General features: G+C 40.7%; 1 protein-coding gene across 1 annotated transcript; it reads left to right on the forward strand.

The window, feature by feature from the left end:
* Positions 1 to 27,262, forward strand: fam50a (family with sequence similarity 50 member A). The gene is made up of 13 exons (XM_028453153.1): positions 1 to 269; positions 357 to 441; positions 2,644 to 2,743; positions 5,300 to 5,460; positions 8,555 to 8,631; positions 8,827 to 8,893; positions 9,137 to 9,198; positions 10,223 to 10,299; positions 13,853 to 13,907; positions 13,998 to 14,046; positions 20,623 to 20,693; positions 23,995 to 24,105; positions 27,035 to 27,262. Exons 1-13 carry the CDS (start codon positions 159 to 161, stop codon positions 27,041 to 27,043), a joined length of 1,035 nt encoding a protein of 344 aa, XP_028308954.1. The 5' UTR covers positions 1 to 158; the 3' UTR covers positions 27,044 to 27,262.
* The last annotated feature ends 158 nt before the right edge of the window (positions 27,263 to 27,420 follow it).

Consider the following 27,420-nt stretch of genomic DNA (forward strand, 5'->3'; position numbering starts at 1 on the left):
ACACGAAGAAGAAGAAGCAACACGCAGTTCGTAGACGCCATTTTTCTTGTTGTGATGATAGAAGGAGGCTGAAGTTGTCCCTTTGGAGAATCTACACATTGAACCGGGTTTTTCTGACGCCTTGGCCTCATTTATTCTTTGAGCACAAATTCTGCATCATGGCTCAGTACAAAGGAGCCGCTAGCGAGGCCGGCCGGGCCATGCAGCTGATGAAGAAGCGGGAGAAAGAGCGAGAGCAGCTAGAGCAGCTCAGGCAGAAGATCGCTGAGGTCAGAGCTAAAAAAAAAAAAAAAACATATGTAAATGAACTAGTCACAATTTTAAATGTAAAGCTCATAGCGTTTGTGTCCCTGCAGGATAATATGGTGAAGTCCAACATCGATAAGAAGTTCTCGGCCCATTATGATGCGGTAGAAGCTGAGCTGAAGTCCAGCACAGTGGGTGAGTTGTCTGTCTGTCTGTCTGTTTGTCTGTCTGTCTGTCTGTCTGTTTGTGTCAGAGTTGGCAAAGGTAAAGTCATCCTGTACTGAACTATGTGTACTACGATTCAGGGTCGGGGTCAATTATAATTGTAATCTCGTAATTGAGAATGAATTATAATTATGGCATTTTTTTTAAAAACTGTTGCTGTCACAGTTATAATTAAATTGTTATTGCGTTTACATAAATTACTTTGTAATTGCCATGAAAATTCTATAAAAATGATCAATTATAATTTCATGCTGAACTGGGGAACCATGTACAGTTCTACACAATGGTGCCGCCAGGATTCAATACGTCACTTCCTTTTCAACTCGGCTGCTGCTGTGTAGATTTACATCAATAAAATAAAGAACACACAGAAAAACTATTGTTTCTTTATATTTTTAATGATAATAACTAGTGATACATCTTTTTCATTTCCGATACGACACCGATATTGTGGCCTCGTGTATCTTCCGATACCGATATTGATCCGATATCAGCATGAATCATACTTTTTTTTCATTAATAAAAAAATAATTATTACTTATTTTGTAGTGTGGAATGTTAGAAAAGGCTTAATCAAGTGATGTCACTCAGAGAACAATAGTCAGCAACAGTAGGTATGTGAAAAACTGACTTATTTATTATTAACCAATTAGTTACATACATTTTAACCTTCAACATAATATCTACAGTATTCTACAATTGAATGAAATAAATAAAAAATTCATTGGGAAAATTCTGGAAATTTGAATCCGATATTCGTTTTCAGGCTAATATCGGACCAATATCCGATATCGAAATCGAATCGGGACACCCTTAATAATAGAAAAATAGATGCAAACTTGCATTAACTAAAAATGGGTGTTATCCTATTTTTAAAACAAAAAAAAACCTGTCACAAGTGGATGGGCACAATGCTTGCGCTGGGCGGGCCTCGCGACGGGCCTGAACTACAGTGATGCATTCGTGTGAGAGTTTATAAAACACCAGAAAAATCTCCACTAACACAAGATAAAGTCCGTACACTTGTCACGATGTCTCTATTGAGAAAACAGTCGCTAAAAGCGTTCACAAAATATACCGGTAAGGGAAGTTGAGTTTGGGTTTCTGTTTTAAAATGGAGCGGAGAGGTTTTTTTCCCCCACCCCTTCAAAAAAAATGGTACGCACAGTGCGTACAGGATTCCGGCTGGCGGTGCCAATGGTTCTACACATACTGTATGTAGTTAATAATTATTAAAATATGTTTCATATCAAGCTTTCCCACATTTAATCATTAAAAAAAAGTAAAAAAAATCCAGGGTTATGTGTGGACATCCACACCAAAATATAAAAATATATATTTTCATTGATTAGAAAGCCTAACAAGGTAACCAATAAATAGGAAAGAAATGAGATGATATATGTTTTTATTTTTACAGCTGATTTAGGACTAGTTATCATTAGAGATGCTAACACAAGAGGAAGGTTAAATTTTATTAGGTTATTTATTTCAGGCTCAGTAATTGTAAATAATTGTAATTGAACTTGTAATTGACTATCTGATGATAAAAATTAATTGTAATGAGAAAAAATGCTGGTCACTGTAATCATAATTGAATTGTAATTGAACATGGGTAATTTAAAATGTAATTATAATTGAAAAATGTAATTAACCCCAACCCTGGTACGAATATTACCGTCTTAGTGACCACAAACCTAAAGAAAATGAAATAATCTAATTTTTAGTCAATATTATTTATACTAGAGTGGCCTGAGTACCAGCATTTATTTAAGTCTGTTAAGTAAAGTGTTGTACATTGTGTTTTTGTAGAATTTTACACAACTCAGCCATTGGTCTCATATTTTCAGTGACGATGTAACTCTGGTTTGATAAAAATGCATTTTTTAATGTTATTTAATCGTGTACAAACTCTTACGAGCAGTAATAAAAGATTTCTGATACAAAACGTATCTCATGCATACAATCATGTTTATACTTGATCTGTTCAGTGAATAAATAATACAGTTAAGTTTTTCTCCATATAAGAAGTTGAATGAAGTATTTATGTAACAATTTCAGATAAATAAATTACTATTAGTAGCTATTCCTAAGCAACACAATCGTGTCTGTGTCATTTTGTCTTACCATGCCTTTGTCTGACCCTCGTCTTACCATGTTTTCTCTCTTGATCAGGACTGGTGACGCTCAATGACATGAAGGCGAAGCAGGAGGCACTAGTGAAGGAGCGAGAGAAGCAGCTGGCTAAAAAGGAGCAGTCTAAGGAGCTTCAGCTGTGAGTTCTCCATGGGTATTTATTACCCCTTTTCTTATCTGGTATCATCTCTGGGGTCAAATGAGTGTGGCCCTCAAGACTCAGATTTTTTAGGAGGTTTAATAGAATAGGTGTATTCTCTGAAAAATTAGCTTTGTAGTTTTGTAAAAGAAAATTTGGATAAAAACACACTTTTCCTAAAGCAGTGTTTGTTGTCTCATAATCAGAATATATGCCTAAGACACTGTGTTTTATTTCAACTTGCATTTTATTGGCCCAAACCAATACAAAAACCTTTATATAGCCAATGAAAGCCGATATGTTAACCAGCTGTGGAAGTTTTCCGTTTTAAAACATCTTAGAGTACAGTAGCTTTATTGATCCTGCAGTGGGGAAATTTACTGTCATTACATTTAACTTATTCAGTGCCATTGACAAGATAACTCGTCATTTCAAATCCAACCGCTCAGTGCCATTGACGAGATAACTCGTCATTTGTGTTTTTTCACGGGGATAATGAGAAAACACCCTGGCAGAGGTCCCTCATCAATATCTAAGCTGTGGGGTGTTGTCGTGACCAACTGTGTCCTGAAGATGGCAGCAGTGCACCTTTAGATGAGAGATTATCCACTGATGCTACCCAGCAAAGGAGGAAGAAGCAGGAACGAGGGAGATTATGGTGCTTCAGAGTAATATTGTGATATACAGTATCCAGCAGCTCACAGCTCCACATACTAACACAGAACATGTGTGGACCTGAGTGCATTATTGATAATGTTGTGATCATGAGATAAAACCATCAACTAACAGGGCCAAACGGGTCATCACTGCGTGTCGGGAGGAGGGGCGAGGGGGGAGTATAAAATACCCCCAGCCTGTGAGCCAGATAGCAAAATAATAGGTGACATGTAGGAGGTAGCAGCGCACTTTTCGATGAGAGATCATCCATGCTCAGCAGAGCTAAGAGGGAAAGGAGGAAAGGTGTTTACGAGACAGAAAATGGCGCTACGTACGAGAGTTGCCGTTCCCAGCAGCGCACACTTGACCAGAGCATGTGTGGAACTCATGGATAGTGTGGCGATGGTGAGATCAAACGATAAAAAAAAAACAGGGAACGCAGTGACGTACTGTATGTCCGGGAGGAAGAGGAAGTTGCGTGTGTGCAGACTGACGGGAGAAAAACTTGAAGGAATGCCAAAATACAGTCAGAAATCCATACAACTCTGACCCAGATAGATAAATAATAATAATTTTGCCACCAAAAGCCCTGTCAGTGTTTTTTTTGTTTTGTTTTAATAAGGAAACAATGTTCAGATGTTCGTTGTCAGTTGTCACTAAAGCAAAAAAAAATAGCTTTAAAGTCACTGACAGGGTTTTTTTTTTTTTTTAGAAAAAGGCTGTTTTCTCAGCTTTTTGCTGTGAAACTGAAGATTTGTGTAAAACTTGCTCTATTCCACGGCTGATTACAAAAGAACGAAACAAGCCAGAAACAAGTTAATTTTTTTGATGAAAGTAGAGACTTCAATCTTTCATGGTGTCAGATTTCAGATAGTCATAGTAGAAAATATTCTGTGGGTCTTTAAAATCAGTCAAAATGCTCAAAAACGGCTGGCACTGAGGGGGTAGAAAATTTGAAAATGGCTCGCACTGAATGAGTTGATATCAGAAGTGCAGTAAAAAAGACAACAGAAGGCAACACACAGAATACCCAAAAGACACCCAAAAAATAATGTAATGAAGGAGATAAACAATACAATAATAGAGGCTCTATATAAATAGAATAAATATAAAAAAATATGTAAAAAGTGCAAAGAATACAGATATATACGTATTTACAGGCGGGGGCAAGGAGAGATGCCGCAGACTGTTTTATTGTACAGTCGTACACCGGTAGGGGTGAATGATGTGGTAATGCTCAGTCCTACACTGTGGGTTTGAGTCTACCAATGAAGGAGTTGCTCAGACCCGCCACAGTCCGATTCAGGGGGTGAGAGGTGTCGCCCATGATGGATGTCAGCTTGGCTACCATCCTCCTCTCACTCACCTCCTCCAGCAGGTCCACTGAGCAGCCCAGGACATCACTGGCCCTCCTGACCAGCTTGTTCAGTCTCTTCCTGTCCCGGTCAGTGCTGCTTGCTCCCCAGCAGACCGCAGACCACATCTTCCACTGTTATTTGATACAGTACTTTCTTTAAGGCTTCAATGAGCATGTGTTGCAATATTTTCTTAGAAAACAAAGGGTGTTTTTCTCTCATGCCAACTTGTTCCTGGTTTTACTATGGCACATCACAAATAGTCCCATCCTAAATACCTAAATGATTCTGTATTTTGGGCAGCTTCAGTGTAACTTTCCAGGTTAACATAATTTGATCTACCAAACAACTTTATGTCTCCTCTGAAATTCTCAAACAGAAATGTTAGTAAGAAAATATTAGTGTTTGAAGAAATAGGCACCGGTAAATTTAGAAAAAAGAACGACTTTCCTAGGAAGCCAAGTGTTGGCAGTTAAGGGATCTAAAGATATTATATGTCAGTGCTGCAGATTAAACTACTGTGACACCCATTTTCACTCTACAGCAAACTTGAGAAGCAGAAAGAGAAAAAAAGAAAGGAGGAACAGAAGAGGAAAATAGCCAGCTTGTCTTTTAATCCAGACGACGATGGTGAAGATGAAGAAGAAGAAGAAGAAGAGGAGGAGGAGGAGGAGGAGGAGGAAAATGAAGAGGAAGAGGAGGACTGTAAGTAACAGAACTGTTTCCAGCACACAAAGCGTTCAACTGCACCTTCCTTCGCTATATAAAAAAATCCAATGCATTATTATTAGTTATTATTTTGTACAACCTAACAAGGCCCATTGTTATAGCCTGCCCACATGTGTGTGATTGGTAAAGAAGAAAACGCAATAGTGAATCATTCTTTTGCGTTTTCATCAATTGGAAGCCACTTTTTATTCCACAGCTGTGTTTTTCTGTAGCCTTTAGTTCCTCGCTGTAACATTTTCTGCACAAAACTCATCGCTTGTGGTTTTGCATGCAGTATACAAATTGAAAGGATACTTATAAGCAATAATGGATTATATAATTAAACTGTAAAGCTGTTAAAATCTATGCAAAAATCAAATTTTTTTAGCAGTGGACACTAGGGATGTAAAGATTAATCGTAAGGCAGTTAAAAATCGATTCATAGGTATCACGGTTGATATCGATTTTCTGAAAATTGAATCGCAGTACTTTTTTTAACCAGCAGAGGGCAAGTGTACAAGTGTTGGCGGCGGGCGGAGTCTGCTAATACTTTCTTTCTGGCCGCCTTCTACTCTTAAATATATTAATAAATGATTCATTGCCCCTTTAGCACCGAAAGAATATCTGTAATATTACTTGAATATCTGTAAAAGTCACGTTTTTCTATTAGCTCTGTCTGCTAGCATAGCTTCTCTTCTTCACTGCACAGAATAGCTGCATGGCAACCGACCACTGTGTTACCAGCGCCCTCTGCTGGTCCAAACAAATATGACGTAAATCACTGTAATCACGTTTTTTTTTTTTTAAAGTCCAATTGTTAAGGCACAAAATACATTTTCAGTTGCACTTTTAAAAAGAAAAATAACTATTATGCAGTTTTGCATTGTTTATTATAGAACCAGAATTTAAATTAATAGGCTTCATTTTCATTTCTATTATTCCTTTATTTATTTCATTCAAGATTTCTTTTTTGTTAAATTGCATTGTTTTGAATAGTTTATCAAGGGATTCTTTTGACAATGAAATATAAAAGGAAAATAATACAGTATTTTTTAATTGTCTACATTCCCATTTTGTAAAATAAATCGTGAGAGAATCGTATCGTGAACCCAGTATCGTGAATCAAATCGTATCGGGAGTTGAGTGAATCGTTACATCCCTAGTGGACACAAAGGAAGGAAATTTGGGTTTGGTAAATTATATCTTTGTTGTAACAACGGCTATTGGCAATAAATCTTATAGCTTTTGAAAGCAGTTTTTTTTCTTTTTAATGGTGCCACAATTGTAAGGAGCATGCACTTGTGGGATGAGCAGCAGAGCTGATTAATGATCTCATTGCCAAAAGATATCAGGATGAGGTTCCGGAACTACTGGCAATCCCATATTTCCACAGTCTGAGACTGAACTTTGAAAAAACAAAAAAAAAACTGATAGAGCTGGGTTTATCAGAGACTATTTTCAGAATATGGAAGTAGTAAAGATGGGATGGCCTGCTTATAGTGCTGACTTCAACGCTATTGAACTCTTGTGTGCTGTTGTGGCTGTGTAGGGTTCCTCCACAAGCTACTGAAGCTCCTGTTTGTTAAATTAATACATTGTTAAATGGACAATATGTGACTGTTTCTTCAGACTCCAATCATCCAGTCCATCTAACATTAGCAAAGAAGATTTTGCATTTTTTTCATGGTGAAAACACACATGCTAAGCTTTACTGCTTATCCCACAAATGCATGTTCCTTACAAATGTGGCACCATGTCACTCTGACATCCTGTGCTATAACCAGTAGCACTTCTTCCCATGCTGCTAACTGCTTTCTTTGTTGGTGCAACAACTCTCAGTCAATTTTATTGATAGTAGCGATGCACCGAAATTCTGGCCAACAAAGATCTTTGGTCGAAAATGTCCCAAAAGTGCATTTTCGGTTTTCTTCCGAAACACTTTTCTCACCGAAACAAGCCGACCGAAACCAGATGTTGTAAATACGTGAGCATTCACCGCAGTCACCGCGGGCTTTTCTGGAAACAGGCCAACTTGTCCACGGACTCGCGGAGCAGCTGTGTTTCAACATATCTGAGCACTAGCGCGTTTACTGAGATGGGGGCAGCATGGCTGCACATCAGAAGCATTAATCTGGTTTCAGACTATCTGTCAGCACACGTGTCACAGTGATCCTCTGATCTTCATCACGACTGTACTTGGTCCATGTTATAAAGATCATTGCTTGGATGGGATTAAACAAGCGGCACAAGAAATGATGCACGCTGCAATCAAAGCACACAGACACGCACACATCAGGAGCATGGTTGGATAATAAATAAAGCAGAGAAGCTGATCTTCATCAATAACTTAAACGCATTGTGTTTTAATGAGAGAACATGTTTAATTTGAGTCCTTCAGACGCCTAGTATGTTTTAGTTTTGTACAATATTTTTTAATGTAAATTTTAAATGTTATTTTATTTCATATTGTGCATTGTTGGAATGTCAGTGCTAAATACATATTTTCATATTTTTAATTGATTTATTCTTTGAATCATTAATATACATTTATAGAATTGCATTGTTTTAATTTTAGTGAGGTTTGTGCACATACTGTATATAGCCATAAATGCAGTGAGGTTAATAACTAGCATAATAATTAGTTTCGTGTTTCGGACATGGTTTTCTCATTTTAGGTTTCTGACAATAGTTTTTATTTCGGTGCATCCTTCATTCCATTTTTATTTTGTAGCTTAATAATTGAATACATTCAGTGTATACACTATACAGGAAATGAGTGTTTGTGCAGGTAACTACTAAGAGCAGAGAGAGAAGTGCCTGCATCTGCTTCACCTCCAATTCAAAGGCTTCAAATGTAATTTTGCGCTGTTCCCCACTCAGCTTTTCTGAATTCTCTATGTTCGACACTTCAAAGGCAGACAATGATGATTTAAATAGGGCGGACTCAACCATTTCTGCATGCGCTAAAATCTTAGTAGGTTAGGCGCACCAGGTAAAGAAATAGTGCATTGAAAGTGTTCAAGCATGCAAGAGATTTTGTGATTTTTATTTGTGATTTAAGTTGATCTACCCCTATGTCTTTTTGATGCAGACACTCCTGTGAAAAAGAAAAAACTGGGGAAGAATCCCGATGTGGATACAAGCTTTCTTCCTGATCGTGATAGAGAGGTGAGTCAAAAAGTGATTAGTTAGAAAACAAATGGGACACAAAGGTCAGAGACGAGCTTGACGAGACATAATTTAGCTGACATATCAGCTGCTGTTGATTTGTGCTGAACCAACATACAGTATGGCCTGCCCAGGTTCCCACTCTCTGTGATCAGTGAACTTCTGTGATGATTTTGGTTGTGTTCTGGTGTTCAGGAGGAGGAGAACCGTCTAAGGGAGGAGCTGAGGCAGGAATGGGAACTCAAGCAGGAGAAGATCAAAAGTGAGTAGCTTGAAAGTGCCTGATCAGTAAGTTACTCACTTTTTTCCCCATGTGTTATTGAGTTCTTCACCCCATACTAGATTTAAAAAAAAAAAAAGTTTTCATCTACCTGTTAGTTCTGTTCAATTCTTTGGAGGGTTTCAGGATATACATCTTATTAGATGTGGGCAAAGTATTTGTGCTTCTAAGGTGTGAGATTCTTGCTATTCATGACAATAAAGACTGTTTCCCTCCTTTCTTCAGGTGAGGAGATTGAAATAACCTTCAGTTACTGGGATGGCTCTGGACATCGGAAGACTGTCAAGGTTCAGTGTTGTACAGTCCACAGTACACTAATGTGAAAACAACTATAGTAGTAGTTTATTTCTTTGGTCATTATAAACATTTAGAACACGTCACATGTTTTCAGAGATCTTGTACATTACAGAACACATGTTCTTTAAGTATTTTAAGAGCTAAATGATACCTGACCGAAGGGTTTAGGCTGAAGTCAAGACTTATACTGCCTAACCTCATTTACAACTGTTGCACTATTACCAAAGATGGCACATAATACAGTTACTGTAATGCCAACGATGGTAACACATAAGCACAAAACTTAAACTTCAAGAATCAAAATTATGTTATGCATCTGCGATCAAAGAATTTTCTAATGATCTTCATTCAAGTGTGCTATACTATAGTGCTAATGAAAAGATAACATTACACTGAACATCAGTAATGCAGTAATATATACAATAACAAAGCACTTAATGTCAATACTCGGTGGTTCAGTAGAGAGCAGAGAGTTTAGATTAGATATTGAGTATCGTGAATGAAGAAAAGTCAGCCTTACTCTTGTAGAGACGATGTGAGAAAACGTAAATGACAGGTTTTTTTTTTTTTATCATAGCGATGTTTGTAAATGTGTTATATAAGGAAAAGTCTTCAATTTTAAAACATTCTGAAAAGCTGTTACATGCATCTGTGCACAGTACAATATTGTTATTTCTAACTACCACAAAGCTACCCTGCTGTAAATGATGTACTACTACCAGTTAAGGGTTAGATTGGGTCCAAAAAATCAAACCCGAGCCAGACCATTAACTTAAATTGTAGGGCCGAGTCCGAAGCAATCCCGACGTCAGTTATTATTTTATTGAACGTATTGCTGCCGGTAGATAAGTAGCGTGGTGCCGCGCACCGCAGCTCTGCCCAAAAGGTATTGTAATGACGTGACTCAGTTGTCTTGCATTGAGTTTAATTTGCCAAAAATGCCATACCCAATTATTTACACCAGGTGTCACTGTTCTTTGAAAAGGAAATCTGTTACTTGTGTTTCTTCTATAGATGAAGAAGGGTAACACCATTCAGAACTTCCTGCAACGTGCCCTGGAGGTCCTCAGAAAAGATTTCAGTGAGCTTCGGTATGTTCAGTCGTAAGAATGTACGATACAAACGTATGGGCTGTTGAATGTTTTCTGTTGCACTTTTTCATCATGTAATGCACATTGAGTGGCCTTGTGTATGAAATGTGCTATACAAATAAATATGCCTTGCTTTATGTTAAAAATGTGATAGTTTAGGAAGAAGACATTTTTATATCCATGTGTGTTAATGCAGTAACAATTTACAGTAACAGCTGTTATGCCAGATTAAAGTATTTATACAGTAAAAAAATACAAACAATAACAAAAACATATTACTAATCATCTAATGGTGAAGACCAGTGGTTCCCAAACCTTTTGTGCCCAAGGCACACCAAAGGACGAGTAAAAATCTGAAGGCACACCTATTGTGCAAAATAGCCTTTATATCACGTGTTATCACTCATATCATGTACAATATCTGTTAATGTGCATAATTATTTACTAATGCCAAATAAAATGTGACAAAGTATATTATTTATGAAATATTTATCAACAAAATATTTAAAAAAAATTTTAGGTATAGAGTTTCCTTCTGTATTATGAAATGAGTACATACAAAGTAGTAAATTAAAAAATAATAGATTTTGTGTAAATTGCAATTACTTGGGCCATGTGAAATCATTTTTGTTTTTTTCCAAATTCGGTTTTATTTTTCCCCAAATTCCATGATTTCCACATTCATTTTTAAAAATTCTGGGTTTTTTTAGAAGCATTTATTATTTTTTCCAGAAAATATTAGTTTTTTAACTCCTGTGAGGAAACAAAATAAATATAAATCAATAAAAAAAACAGCATTAATGTCACCCAATTGCAAATTGGGTGACATTCCCTTCAGAGATCAATGGTTTACTGAATCTGATCAGGTTTATTGATCAAATTTTGATCAACTTCATTTAAATTAACCTACATTAATTTATCCTGATAACATTGTTCCTGACCGCAATGATTAAAGAAAAACAAATGGATGCAAGGATGCATCAGTTATTTCACCACTAGGGGCCAGAATATTTTACAGTATCAGAAGTTATCATTAATCTACGATGTTTCAGACTCTACAATCCCTGGTATTGGTGGTCTCGTTCACAACAACATACAACTTTTCCCACAGGTCTTCTGTAGCACTGATGAGATGTTGTTTAAACCCTCTGAGCAGATGAAGCTCATTAAAGCTGACTCATGTTTTCACGGAATACCGCTGCACTAAGGAGTTGCACAGGCACAGCAAAGTTAAGCGGGCACTGGTCGGCTCAGTATTCAGAAGTCAGTGATGATTTGCGTAGCTTTTTGGCAGTTTAGACAGTGTTTCAAGTGGTCTAAGCTGTGTTTAATGTGGCCAGGATAGGAAGGGGGTGGGCGGTGCACCTAATAAGCGCTTCCTGGAAACATTTCCCCATTAAAAAAAAAAAAAAAGTTCCTTGCCTCACGGTGACGGCGTTAAATGTCGATTTTGTCCATTTCCACGTTCAACAGTAGATTTTGTTTTCATTGTTTGATTCCGTGATTCTGTCCACAATTCTGTTAACATGGATTTTATAGGTCCCTAAATAATAATGTATGGTTGTCACAAAACCCCACGGCACACCCGGACTTATCTCACGGCACACCGTTTGGGAACCACTGGTGTAGACAACAAAATAATCTGATTGGGGACCTGTGTATAGTTGAATATACTGTACATATACATGCTGCAGTGGTACACACATCAGTGGCAGAATGACTACCTGACTTTTGTTTCCTCAATATAGGCATGGCACAGGCTGATCTTCTTTTCAAGTTGACACCTTTATTTGGAATTAAGCAGTTTTTGTGAATTAGTGTATTCTGTGGGGGTCCTGTTAGTTCTTTATGAGGGGTATGGGGTTGGTTTGTAGAGAGAACATCAAGTGAGTCAACGCTTCTCTCATGAGTGACTGAGCAGTGTGAGTAAAGCATGACAATGTTCAAATAGTGGTGATTGTATCCATTATAGAAAATCCTGTCAGACAAATGACTCCCTATAATAAAAATTCAGATTTTCTTTTGATGATGAAAATGATAGTGTCAATTATGGTAAATATGGTTAATTTGTTTAAGATTTGAAATAGGTCAAGTTAAACGGTCTGTGTGGTTAACCATAGTTGAGGACTCAACCTGTAATGAAAAGTCTGTGCCAACAGTTGATGGTGCAATTGTCTTTTATTAATGCAACGGCTTTGCTGATAAGTAGTTTGAAGTTGATTATTAATTAAATATTAGGACAAGAATGCTCCAATACTAGTGTTACGTTGTATACAGGTTGGGTATCCGGTCAATCCTTTATTATACTCGTAAGTTTTGCTCTGTATAATTGTTTAAATTGTAATGGCAGTGGTGGAATAATGATAAGGAAGCAGGCTTGTTACCGGAAGGTCACCAGTTCAAATCCAACGTCAATCATCATTGTGGGATTGAGCAAGTCCCTTTACCCTAACTGCACCCCAGGTGCTACACTGTGGCTGCTGCTCAGGGATGGGTTAAAAGCAGAGAACAGTGTAGCTACAATGAAATATATTATAAGAGAACCGCCCCAAAACACAGTTTCATTTAGCAGATGCTTTTATCCAAAGCGACATACAACATGAGCAGTTTAGTAAATGGTGAATGGACTTGTTTGATAAAGGGCTTTAGAACCACTAAGACGCTAATCACTTAGGATTCAGTGTCAAACAAAGTATTTGAGGTTTATTTTCCCAAACTCGCCCGTTTTCCAGATTTTTTGCCTCTGAAAAGTCACTTTCTGAGCAACTCTACACAAACAGGCTGATTTGCAGCCTACCTATGCATATTCATGAGTGGGCGTGTCTATAGACGGGGCACTGAATTCCTCCTCATGACACGGCGACGTATGGGCAGAGGACGCCCCGACCTCCTCCCACTCCGTAGCCGAGCTCATGCTGCTTTATAAATATGAGACAGAGCGTCAGGGCGGGGCGTTCGCTGATACATACATAGACTGTAGAAAATACATACATAGCACTGCGCGAAGGACGCTAAAATGTTCACCTTCGTGGGTGTGTCTGTTTACATGTTAATCACGGCAGAGAGCTTCTTGGAGGCGTGGCTTTTCTAGCTTTGTGCCGCGTCAATTTCCTCATCAAAGTGGGAACGCGTCATCAAATTGGAGCGAGGTGTTTGGGCTCGCCCTGCAGTAAGAAAGGAGCAAATCACCCTGTAACTAACGATTGAGGAAATCAATAAAAAAACACTTTGGGCATGTGTATGAAGCCCAAATAACACTTTAATGATGTTTAAAGCACAGAAAAGTTGGTTTAGCATAACATGGGCTCAACATCTCACAGCGATTAATCAGGTTGGATCTGAACCACTGACCCTCAAATGCATTATTATTTTATTGTTATTATTTATTTGTTTTATTTAATATTATTATAGGGCCCGAGCACAACGGTGCGTAGGACTCTTGTAATGCACCTCGTTATGCTTAGATCTTGCTAATTGACGTTTACTAAAAGATTAAAGAAATGTTAACACGAGAACCATGATTTTCAATGGACTTCATTTCCTCATCGTTTAGGTCTGCTGGAGTAGAGCAGCTCATGTACATCAAGGAGGATCTGATCATTCCACATGTGAGTGCTGCAATTTCTTTTTTCCTTTTATACAATCAGTGGCTTTATTTGTAGTCTGTGCTGAGTTCTCTTTTTTGATCTTTCACACAGCATCACAGTTTTTACGACTTTATTGTGACCAAAGCACGTGGCAAATCTGGTAAGGAACACAATTAATTCTGAACTGTGGTAGGCTTTAGCTAGTTAAAAACAAACTTAGACAAACAACTCGGCGAATAAAAGAGCTTCACCAGAGAGCAGGTTTCACTTATTAGTTTGAAATTGTTGCTGAGCCTGATGTTTTTTTATATTGTAAGTCTTCTGAGGGCTAAAGACTCAAACATACTCGGGCATACTCTGCTCACAGCGTGCTGTCCGCACTCTGAGCTTACATACAATAAGAAGAAGAATCTGTAAGCACTCAAACAACATCTTATTCAGAATTATCACTGGATTTATTTCATTAATTAGCCTACAGGCATTTTTATTTTGGAAAAATAAATTTACCAATAATTTTTTGATTGAACATATAGCAGTAATAAAAGATATTTATCACCTTGAAACTGAAATACAACTCGCTACAGCTTTAATGAGAAGGATGAGGTGGAGAGGATGCACAGAACTCTGCAACGTTTGGCTGAATTTGAAAGCGTCTGAGTCTAAATTCATATTTATATTCTAGTTTCCAATGTTGTCACATTGTTTTAAATAAAAAAATTCCACATACCCTCAGAACAATTTGCGTAAATCCGTGTATCATTCGTTTTTCATTATGTACAGTAACAAAAACACGAAAAATGATAAAAACACTCATTATTTGATATATGTTTCCAAAACCAAAATGAAAAAACGGAAAATGCCTTGTTTTTCAAATTCAAGCTCTTTTGCTTCGGTACAAAAAACGGAAAACGAACACCTTTATTTGTTTTCTCCATTACCGATTGGCCAAAGTACAAGACCCGGAAGTGAAGCGTTACCCGTGTCAGTTACCTGTCCAATAACACAAGCTGTGTCATGGCTGGACTGGAGGAATATACGGAACACATTCTGAGATATCTTTAGCAGCTTCGCAACACTTAGGAGTCTCTAAATCCTCTGAAATGTCCGTGAGGAGGTTCTGTGCCCTACACTAGCTAAAGTGAAAAGGACACGTTTCGGATGCACAGTTGGAAGCAGCGATCTTATCATCAATAATTATGGCCCTCTGTTGATATTTTTTCAACCTAACAGCTTTTGTAATTATATTCCAGAGATCGTTAGTGTTTTAATTGTGTACATATTAATATTACACATATTCGGACTAGTGGAGGTGTCCAGGGTTGTCCGCTGATGTCATGTTCGACCGATCCGAGCACTTTTAAAAGCCGATGGGAGCAGCTCAGCAGCAGTATGCCCGCAAGGGCAGTCCCCTCACCTCCACCCTTGGTTAATGAAAACACAGACTACCTGGGTCTGCAGCGGGTGAATTAGGACTCTCCCCGCGATTGATGCACGTATCTGAGCACTTTTGTAAAACCGATGGGAGAAGCTGTATTAAAGCGACAGACCTCCTCTGCTTCCACACTCCTCTCCCAAGCTTTCAACTTTCAATTATGTATTTACTTTAATGTTGTTGGTTTATTTTTCTAACATGTGTAGTTGTTTTAACAAATGTAAAGTATTTTTGAAAAGCGCTCATAAATGAAATGTATTATTATTATTATTATTATTATTATTATTATTATTATTGATGGGACAAGTGATTTTTACGAGTGTGAAAATGACAGTATGAGTTCTGACTTTGAAAAGATAAATTTACGAGGTACACCGTTCACTAAACAGGTCCATGATTATTTTTATTAGGCTATTATTTTAATTCAATTTACACATTTGAAGGAAGTGCAAAGTCAGGAAAAAAACAGAATTTTTAGCTCCTGGTTCAAGGAATCAATGCTACAACGGGGAAAAAAATCTAAATCTCTGTCAGACTCGCTTCCTTACACCATCAGCCACGGCGAGTTTATCCCTCTTGACCTTTGACCTAATGCGGAAGAACTGAACCAGTGCGAGAGTGTGAAAAGGCTTGTTCTGCCGCAATGCCGTTAGCATAGCCATTAGCGTCGGATGAGAGTACACTTCCGGGTCACGTACTTTGGCCAATCGGTAATGAAGAAAACGAATAAAGGTGTTCGTTTTCCGTTTTTTGTTTTCTGTACTGAAGCAAAAGAGATTGAATTTGAAAAACAAGGCGTTTTTCATTTTGGTTTTGGAAACAAATATCAAATGAGTGATTTTTTTTTTTTTTGTTTTTCATGTTTTTGTTACATAATGAAAAACGAATGAATGAATGATGCACGGATTTGCGTACCCTACTTTGGGAACCTAGACTTTAAGTAATCTGGTAATCAAACTAAGGGCTCTATTCTCCCATGTGCGTAAGTGCAAAAAGCCATGCAGCGGCGCTGTTTTTGACTGTGTGCTATTCTCCCCCTGTACTTAAGTCAGTCGCTGCGCACCTTCATCCCAGTTACTCACTGTGGGTGGAGCAGCCCTGGAGTGTGGGTGTTCCCATTCAAATCTGGCTTTACGCGCATTCTCCGGTGTGTGTAAGTCCTTTTCCTCTAACGCGCTTCTAACCCTGGAATAAGTGCAGCGCCCCGATAAGATGATACATTATATTGCACTAGAAATATGGACTTAGTTACATTTGAAGCCACAGAGACTCGTGCGTCGCGCAGCAGCAGCTGTGATCACTCAGCTGCTGCTGCACAATGAATTCAAACTCTGACAGACGCAGACTTCTGTCCATGTTGGTCACAGTGATTCAACTTTTTTCATACTATGTCCAGCGTAAAGTCACAGTTTGATTCACTACAGAGTGAAACAAGTTGTCATATGTGGATGAGGATGGACCAGAAACTGTTCCCACACATATTTTAATGAGGCTCAGCTCGGGTCGCTTTAAACAATTAATATTTAAAACTGCGTATTATGAAAGCCAATAGTTTTGTTTCACTGCAAACTGTATTAAAGCAGGACGCTCTATGGCCGGGTTATTTCCTCATATCTCCAGTGCATCTAACTTGGTCACGCTTTGCAGTGATGATGATGATGATGATGATGATGATGAAGGTGATGATGATCAAGGGAAGAGATTTTAACTGTGACTCAGTCACACTGCAATAATCTGATCAATGATCTGATCAAATTAACATGTTACATTGTTTATCAATGAAGACAAATTAAAAGTGAACTTTATCATTTTCACGGATTTCAATGACATTTACAGGCGTTGGGAAAACTCCAGGTTCCGTGATTTCTAGACAGCCCAAAAAAAATGACATCACCCCCTCTTTTCCTTCAGCCCGCCTTCATTCACACATACGTGCTTTTGGTCTACCTTACGCGCGGTGGCCGTGTCAGCTGCCTGGACCGGAGAATATGCATAGGAGAGAAGCGCGTAACTGCAGGCGCGCAAAAAGCGCTTAAGTCCAGATGGGAGAATAGACCCCTAAATGCGTTTGTTGTTAAATATACTGTATACAGCCCATCAGTGGGTTGAAAATATTTTATTTATTTTTTTTGCAAGTTAGTGCTGACCAAGTAATTTGATTGGACATCAGGCATTCCACATGAGACATGAGTGCTGATATAGAGTACAACAACACTGGGACTTTTTACAGACATTATCACACCACTGTACAGGCATTCTAATAACCGTTAATAATTAACATTACAGCTAGATGACACCCTCACTTTTGATAGCCAGATCAGAGCTGTTATCAAATCAAGCTTTTTTCATTTACGGCAACCGGCCAAAATCAAACCAATGCTTACTCAGCAACATTTTAAGACAGTGATCCATGCTTTTATTACCTCTCTGGGACTGGACTACTGTAACGCACTGTAGGTGGGAATTAGTAAATCCGCCATCTCTCATCTCCAGATGGTACAGAACGCTGCTGCACGGCTTTGAGCGCTTTTCCCCTGTCCTGAGCAGTTTACAATGGCTGCCAGTTCATTTTAGATAGGTTCATTTTTTGATTTTAAACTCCTTTTATTTGTTTTTAAATCATTGCATGGCCTCACACCCAAATACTGTATCTCGCAGGCCTTCTTCACCCCATGTCCCTGCTCGTGCACTTAGATCAGCTGACCAGCAACTGCTAAGGGTGTCAGACAGCAGCTGTAGTTGCGGGTTTAAAGCTGTGGAATGCCGCGCCGCCTTGGGTGGGGTGGGGCTGGTGGCTGGGGCCCGCTGTCCTCCCGCCTGTGCTGGCGTCGGGGGTGTCTCGTGTTGGCGCGTGGGTGATTGGGGGTGGCCTCCGTGGGAGGGGGGTGCTCTGCAGGCGACGTTGGTGTGGGGTTGTGGTGCCTGGCTGGGGGTGCGTGGGTTTGCCTGCCTGTCGGTCCGTGGCTGGCGGGGTGGCCCTGCCTGGGTGGTTGGTGGCGTCCTCTCTCGTCGGAGGGGCCGGGGCCGCCCACCTGTGGAGGGTGCTATGTCGTGGTGTCGTGCGGGCCTGCGCTGGCCCTGGTGTGGGAGCTGGGGGCTCTCTTTGTGGGGTCTCTCCGGGCCGTGCCGGCCTGGTGAGGCGTGGGGGTGCCCCTTCTCTACGGGTGGGGCTTGGTGCTTGTCTCGTTGCCTTGGGGGCGCGCCTCGCGGCGTGTGGGTCTGGGGTGGCCGCGCTGGGGGGTGCTGGCCTCTGCGCCGGGGTTGCTTAGCTCTCCGGGATGGTGCTCTTTGCTGGGGGGCGGCTCGAGCTGTTCCGGTGGTTAAGGTCGGTATCGGCCGCTTGGTAGGTCTGTCCTGCTATCTGCGGGCTAGCGGGGGGCTGCTGCTCCGCATCAGAAGTGTGCCGTTTGGGTGCCTCGCTCCCGCAGTGGCGGCCGCCGATCGCCCTTGCGCCGGGGGGGGCATTGCTCCGTGGCTTGCGCTGTCCGGTGGGGGGGCGGGGCCTGGGCTGCTGTTCTTGCACCGCCTGGGGCTGTGCGGTCTTGCTGGGTTGTGGCCTGTTCGTGGGCTGGGCTGGGGTGGGGGGGCGCCCCCCACGGGGGTTTGGCCCAGGGGCTCGCCCTTGGGGGTTCCCTGTCCTGCGGTGGTGCCCTTGGGGTCCGGCTGGCCGGGCCGGTCCTGGCGGGGGTCTTCCGGGGCGGGTGGTGTGGGCCGTGCCCTACCATGCCTACCCGGCGCCGGGTGGCCCAGGCTTGGGCGGCGCCCTGTGAGCTGGGCTCTGCGGTGTGGCTGGGCCCTTTGGTGTGGTGGGGGGGTGGGGGGGCTTTCTAGGGCTCATCGCGCGGGCGGCATCAAGGAAAGGCGATCTGGGGTGCCTGGGGGCCGGCGGAGCAACTTGCAGCATCCCCTTGGTGCCCTCGGCGACTATGGGCATGGTCGCTGTCCCTGGGGGCGCTGCTCTTGGTGCTGCTTCCGTTCGGTCCTTCTGGCCTGGGGTCTGGTCCCTTCTGCCTCTGGGCCCGCCGGCAAGTGCCCGCTGGCTGCCTGTTCGGCGCGGCTCTGGCCGTCTGCTGGGCGCGGGCCTTGGAATCCGCTGCTGGGGTCTCGGGCGGAGGGCTCTCTGGGCCCTCCCCTCGGGGGCTTGGTGCTCGGCTGCTTGGGGCTTCCTTGGATGTGTGTGTGGGGGGCGGTGGCTGCCTCTCAGCCAGGGATCTTGGGGGCGTCTGGGGGGTTGCTCGTCCGTGGGGAGGTGGCCCTGGCCCCCACTCTTTCTACTGGCCTGGCTGCATCTGCAGGCCCGGGGCAGTTCCTGGGTTTGCGGTAGCGGTTTTTTGCACATATACTGGTATACGATGCACTGGCACGCCTTGGGATGTGGGATAAAACTCATACTCGGCGTAACTTTAGACACGTTAATCCCAAATACCTGCTTTAGATACTACCACTCACTCATTCCCCCTGTCCACAGCCACCACCATTATAGCTAAGCTTCACACTTGTCACTAAACTGGCTTGCTTTCACAACATAATTAGCACAATATATTCTACAATTTCACATCTCACCCTCACTGGAAAACAATCTATTCTTCCCCACCCTTTATATTTCCTACCTTGAGTCTCTCCTCCCTGCTCCCTTTCCCCTCCCCCTCCCTCTCCACTTAGGTGTAACACTGCTCTCCGTTTTTATATCCTCCCAATAATAAAATATTTCTTACCCTTCCTTAGGGAGGGCTGGTGATGGTCACAATTAAGTAATAAAATAAATCAATTTATTTTATTGCAATAACAAAACATGCATTGCTGTCTCATAATGATTGCACTTCTTGTAGTGTTGACCTTGGACAGCATGTGCAGACAAAAAATAAATAAATAAAGCTGTGGAATGCTTTGCCACTTTATATCAGAAAGGCTTCATCTCTGCCTGTTTTCAAAACTCTTAAAAATGCATCTTTTTACTTTGATGTATGGTTTTTTAATTGCTTTGATTTTATGTACACTGATTTCATTTTTTGTTTTATTGTTTGTCATATAGTGTATGCACTTTATATGTGCAGTGCTTTGTCCCCCTCTTCCTGGGTTTTTAAAGTGCTTTATAAATAAAGTTGGATTGGATTAAGCACAACAGCACTCCCTTGTGTGATATTGCTTAATTGAAGCATTTCCGCAGTGACTAGATCTTATGTACTTCAGCTATTCTCTATAAAAACCTAGGTCTAAACCATTTTCATATTTCTCCTGCTCAACTGTTGTTTTAATGATCCCTTTTGTCGGATATTTTCACACTGCTGCTGTTTGCTCCAACAGGTCCTCTGTTCAGCTTTGATGTCCATGATGATATTAGACTTGTCAATGATGCCACTGTGGAAAAAGATGAGGTAGGCATGATTTTCGAGCAGAATCGACTGGGTATAAGCAGGGCCGGGACCAAACTTTGGTTCTTTTATGGAACCGACTGATAAAGCCTTCCACTTTGTGGCTAAGTACTAGTAGCTGGGATCATTGTTTTCACTTTATTATGATACATCTTACCATCGACTGTAAAATATTGAGTAGCAAGAAGTTTTCATTACTAGATTGGTTGCATAGGTATACATACATAGGGCTGGGTGATATGAAATAAAATTCATATCTCAATATTTTTCCTCAAAATAGTGATTGTCAATATTAATTTTTTTTAACAACCTGGTTGCACAAGAAAAACAATACTCGGTGAAAGTCCCCGGAGAGAAATGCCACAAAGGGCAGTGGTGGTCTAGTGGTTAAAGAAGCAGGCTTGGAATCGGAGGGTCACTGGTTCGAATCTCAATCAAATCTTGAATAAGTCCCTTAACCTTAACTGCTCTCCGGGTGCTACACCATGGCAGCCCACTGCTCCTCAGGCATGGGTTAAATTCAATCAACACATTTCATGTATTTACTTGTACACCACAAAGTTGCTTTACATAAGGAGAAAACATGAGCAAAATTACTTTTTTGACATTTTATTTAATTTTGATAGAAGGGTTTCATATACAGATATAAAAGAACACAAACAAGTAAATAAAAGCCAATTTAAATATCTTAGTAACAGGTTCAAAAATATTATTAGAGTAAGGCATTGCACAAAAACAAGATACAAATAAATGATAGATAGATAGTGGAGGGTCGCTCATCAAGTATTCTTTTTAATTGAAATACTTATGACAAATGTTTTACTATTGACATTCACATTTTGTGAAAAGTTGCAAAACTTCCAGATTTAACATAATACTGAAATTGCATTAATGAACACACATAAACTTAAACAATTGCAGTTTGCAGAGGTATTGCACAAATAAACTATTTAATAAAAATAGTGTCATTTTCTGGTGGTGATTTATAAAGGAGTTTTAACCAACACAAGCTAAAAAAGCCCCATCCATTCATCCTTTAGACCAGCCTAAGAGTTTATTCTCCTGGTTTTCCTGCCTGCGAAGTCATCGATGACATCGTCACATTTCCTCAGTGAATCTGAACGGGGAAAAAAATAATGTGAACTAAAATGACGTTAAACTACAATGAAATAAATTAATAGGCTGATGTTGCCATGCAATCAATGTTTTTGTTAAGCTAGTATTTTATCTGTTCCTGTTTAGCACTAGCTGCTAACATACCTTAGCATGGTCGCTCTGCTAGCTTGTTTGACTATCATGGATTAATAAATTGTCATGGATCTTCAAACACTGACTTACCTCTGGCTTTTCCACATTTTCCTCCTATTCTTTCCATTTTTTTTCTTCCCTGGCACCAGATCATTAGTTTGGTTGTTTAGACATGACGCCACTTGCAGCAGCAATAAAACCGTAAACAACCGGTCCTAGCTGCCATTACGCGTCAGAACTGAACTGTCAATCAATTCAGGGGGTGGAAATAAAACTTTTTTTTTTTTTTTTCATTAAAACTAGACTAACTAGTTATTAATAATACTACCAAGTTCAGTTTGCTAATAATATCAGCGCTTTGATTGTTTAATTAATAAAAAAAATACAATTAAAAGAAATGTTTTAAAAAAAACAACTTTTTTTTTCTAATTTTGCGCCCCCTATGATGGCCGGCCCCCCTCGCATTTGCCTGTACTGCCTATGCCACGGGCCGGCCCTGCCTCCGACGATCAGCTGCTCAAACAGTTCATCACACTCTGCCGCGTTTTGTTTCCTTGCGTTTCTTTGCATGGGTGAGGGAGGGCATAGTGTTGGTGCTGAGAGGAGCAGCAGCGAGTCAGACACGACGCGGAGCCACAGAGAACGAATCAAAATGCAAATAATCTTTGAAATAAAATTATATGGATTTAGGCGATGTATAAAACTCGATACACACTCCTGATCAAAATTTTAAGACCAGATGAAAAATTGGAATATTTAACATTTAAAAATTGATATTGCAAACAACAATAAAACTGAAACAGGCTGTTCATCAGCTGATCAAAAGTTTTAAGACCGCAGCCGTTAAAAAGCCAAAATTTGTGCAAAATGTGGATTTAATGTCATTTTCTGTCAGGTATTCACACTATGATGACCTACAGATGGCAAAGGCAAAAAAGCTTTCTTTCCATGAACGCGGTCAGATTGTTGCGCTGCAGTAGACCCAAAAAAAAATAACCGTCCCTGAGCCGGAAGATCCGGTTGGTTGTCAGTCAAGACAGGTGACGATCGTCAACCCAAATTAAGGTGATTACAGGTGCCGACTTCAGTCCAATAACCTTCAGACGGCACCTACAAGAGAAGGACTTTAAGAACAAACACATCTTCAAAGATCTTTTCTCCTTCAACACCACACAATTGTCTGTCTGGTGTTTGCATGAAAGCACCGAACATGGGACAAGCTTTATTCTCTGATGAGAACATAATTAACCTTGATGGTCCTGTTGGCCTCCAACATTATTGGCAGGAAGAGGTGTTTGAGATGTTTTCTATGCGGCACAGTGTATGCCCTTGGTAATGCCATCTTCACCTTTTGGAACAATGTTCCCACTAGTCTCCTGAAAGTACTGGCATCAAGCGTGCCTCATGGCATCAAACAAACTTTTGAGGTGGTTCCCGGTAACAACAATGGCGCAGCTACTCATTACAGAGTCCTTTTTTAAAACTTTTGGTTTTATTTTAGGGTTTGGTTTTTTTGTGTGTTGAGCTATGGTCTTAAACTTTTGATCAGTTGATGAACAGCCTATATCAGTTTTGTTTTTCACACTAAATTGCTTACTCCAATTTTTTTTGTCTCACTCCTGTTTCTTCATTTTGCATTTTGAAGCTACTTAGGACCTTCTTAAGATCCGACAGTGTAAAATGTAAGTTTTTTTCTCAAGATTTTGACCTGCAGTGTAGTTACTTATACACATACTACGCTGGAATTCACTGATCCCTAAGATTGACCCATTTTTTCACGAATGTTTGTAGACGCAATCTGCAGGTGCTTAATTTCTACACCTGTATCCATGGAAGTGATAATTCCACTTATCATACTTTGTGGAGGCTGTCCTTTCCCAGCGCTCTTCTGATATAACAACAAAGGTTACTTTCTATAAATAAATGAATGCAGTTGAGATGGGCAACAGACAGATGTCTTCAACTAACCACAAAACATTGTGCTCTAGCATAAGGTGTATAACAAGGTGTATGGTGAGCTGTGCACTCACAAAATTCTCCCTGTATTTTTTGAAAGTCTCATGCAGGTAAAGTGGTGCTAAGGAGTTGGTATGAGAAAAACAAACACATCTTCCCTGCGAGCCGCTGGGAGCCCTATGATCCAGAGAAGAAATGGGACAAATATACGGTGAGAATCTGTTTGATTTGGTTAGTTTGTTCTCTAGACTCCTTGGATTCACAGATTGTAAAATCAAGGACTGAAGCACTTGCTGCTCTAGGATTGTTGTAAATTCCTACTGTTATTGCTCTGTTTTTGCTGTAGTGGAGCAATGTGTGTTTGAATGGGTCAGGAGGACCAAATGTTTCCAATGAGCTGAATGAACCAACACAATAGCTGTAACACAAAACAATGAGAGATGACTTTCACTTAATGCAGTAACACACCATGCTTCACTTGCCTTTAGCCCCTTACCACCTTTATTGCAGCTAAAATTAAATTATTAAATATTATTTAAAGCTACTGTAAATGATCATCTTTAGCTTGAAATTTGTGCTAAAAAGTCCGTTTTGATCTTCCTTGTAAACACTCGATTTGCACATTACATTGTGTGATGTGGAGTAATGTATGCAAATGCCATCCATCCATTTTCTTCCGCTTTTATCCGGGGCCGGGTCGCGGAGGCAGCAGTCTCAGCAGAGATGCCCAGACCTCCCGATCCACGCACACCTCCTCCAGCCGTTCTGGGGGGACCCCGAGGCGACACCAGGCCAGCTCAGAGACATAGTCCCTCCAGCGTGTCCTCGGCCTTCCACGAGGCCTCTTCCCAATAGGACATGCCTGAAACACCTCCCGAGGGAGGCGACCAGGAGGCATCCGAAACAGATGCCCGAGCTACCTCAGCTGGCTCCTTTCAACGTGAAGGAGCAGCGACTCTACTCCGAGCTCCTCCCAAGTGACTGAGCTTCTCACCCTATCTCGAAGGGTGTGCCCAGCCACCCTGCGAAGGAAACTCATTTCGGCCGCCTGCATCCGAGATCTTGTCCTTTCGGTCATTACCCAAATCTCATGACCATAGGTGAGGGTAGGAACGTAGGTCGATCGGTAAATTGAGAGCTTTGCCCCCCGCCTCATCTCCCTCTTCACCACAACAGTCCGATACAGCAACCGCATCACTGCTGACGCTGCACCGATCCGTCTATCGATCTCACGCTCCATCTGACCCTCACTCGTGAACAAGACCCCGAGATACTTGAACTACTCCACTTGGGGCAAGGACTCTCCAACGACCCAGAGAGGGGAAGCCACCTTTTTCCGGTGAAGAACCATGGCCTCAGATTTGGAGGTGCTGATCCTCATCCCGGCCGCTTCACACTCGGCTGCAAACCGCCCCAGTGCACGCTGAAGGTCCTGATTTGAGGAAGCCAACAGAACAACATCATCTGCAAACACCAGAGATGAAATCCTGAGGTTCCCAAATCGTACCCCCTTCGGTCCCTGGCTGCACCTAGAAATTCTGTCCATAAAAGTAATGAACAGAACCGGTGACAAAGGCAGCCCTGTCGGAGACCAACATGCACTGGGAACCGGTCTGACTTACTGCCGGCAATGCAAACCAGGCTCCTGCTGCAGGCATACAAATGCAAATGCATACCGGCAAAAACATAACCTCCTTAGCAAAGGTAAAAATAATGAGGATGCTCCTCCTCATTATTTATAAAGATATGGCCACCGTAGCCCAGGGTGTACCCCACCTTACACAAAAAGTAATTTGTGCATAATGTTGGGTCATGTGTGACCAACAGACCCTGTGTGGAATATCACAAAAACAAACACTGTTTAAATACACACGTTTGAATGAGGGCTAAATTTGGGGTACAGAGGACCTAAGGGAAATACTCTCGTTCAGGACTTTAAAATGGAAGATCCAGATCACATCACAAAATCATCACAGTCGGGTTTCCAGGGTTATACCTGTCTATGGCCACGGTTACATTATGTTTTTAATTCTGAACTAACTGTTCTGAATGAAATTATTTGGCCTCCAATGAAGCCTATTTTGTTTGCTGATGTCCGCGTGTGTAATAAGTCTGTGAATGTCCGCATGTTTATGCTTCTGTCCATCCACTCTTTTCATTATATTTATGTCTTCTAAGGCTCTTATTAAATAAATAGTCTCGGCTTGAGTCTGGGCATCCTTCTTGGATTATGTCGTCACCAGCGCTTCATCGCAGCAGGACTAGCATGCCCAGAATGACCAGAATTATTTTAAAGCTAATTTAAAAGTACAATATATAACAGGGGTGCCCAATCCTGGTCCTCAAGGGCCACTATCCAGCATGTTTTAGATGTTTCCCTCTTCCAACGCACCTGATTCAAATGATCAACTCATCATCAAGCTCTGCAGAAGCCTGATAATGATCCTAATCATTTGAATCAGGTGTGTTGGAAGAGGGAAACATCTAAAACATGCTGGATAGTGGCCCTCGAGGACCAGGATTGGGGACCCCTGATATATAAGATCGTGAAATTAAAATCAGAATAAAGGTGAAAAGGTTGGTAGTAAAAAAAAAAAAGGCTATAGAAATCAAGTCCATTTATCATACTTGTTTTTTTTTTTTTTCAATCATTAAGTTATCTGCCCAAGAGATTACGCATTAAGAAAAAAAATTCTGGGTGTAAAATAAAATGACAATCATATTGAGGATGCTCTCAGGCAAGTCAGCTGCTTGCTGTGGTGTACATGATCTTTCTCATCATGAAGCCTGTCATTGTTTACTGTTTTTTAATGAAATGAAAAAGATAGTTTAGCATGAGTATGTATTATAGCACAATTTACAACTACTTAAAGCGTCAGTATGTAATTTTTTTTTTTTTTGTGTTATTTGGTCAAAAATCCATAATCGTCGTTGAGCATTTTGTAATCCAAAGTGTTTTGAGTGGACAGTGAATCTTGACACTTGACAATATCAGCTCATTCACCCATTCACATATTAACGGGACTAATAAGGTTCTGTCTTACTGCTCACGGGCTGAATCTGCTGCTGCATAAAGAAAGCAATTTATTTCCATCAATTAGTAGATTAATGTGTCTAACTCTGTCTACTTTTTCTTTCAGATTCGGTGAGATAGACCGCTGCTCCTCCACTTGGAAATCAATTATACAAATATCCTTGTTTTTCATCCTATTTTATCCATGACGGGTTCCCTTGCTCTTAAGAGTGTTTCATGTTTTCTAAAGGTGTGTTTCCTGTCCAAGCAAACACACTTTTCTATGTAAATATCTTGATAAATGTAAACATGTGGGACTGCCTTGCTTAATAAAGTTGCTCTGACTACAAATTTCCTCACCTTTGATTAATTATTTTATTGTTATGACAACACCTCTTTAATTTGAGTCATATAGATGACTTTTCTGAGCAAGAAAATCAGACATGGCTGTTTACTGTATGTTCTGAGAAACAAGCAGCACTTGAAACTAATCCAGCAGCGTGACTCTCAAAA

Source organism: Gouania willdenowi, chromosome 7 (genome assembly GCF_900634775.1).
Source record: "Gouania willdenowi chromosome 7, fGouWil2.1, whole genome shotgun sequence".
Classification (NCBI taxonomy): domain Eukaryota; kingdom Metazoa; phylum Chordata; class Actinopteri; order Blenniiformes; family Gobiesocidae; genus Gouania; species Gouania willdenowi.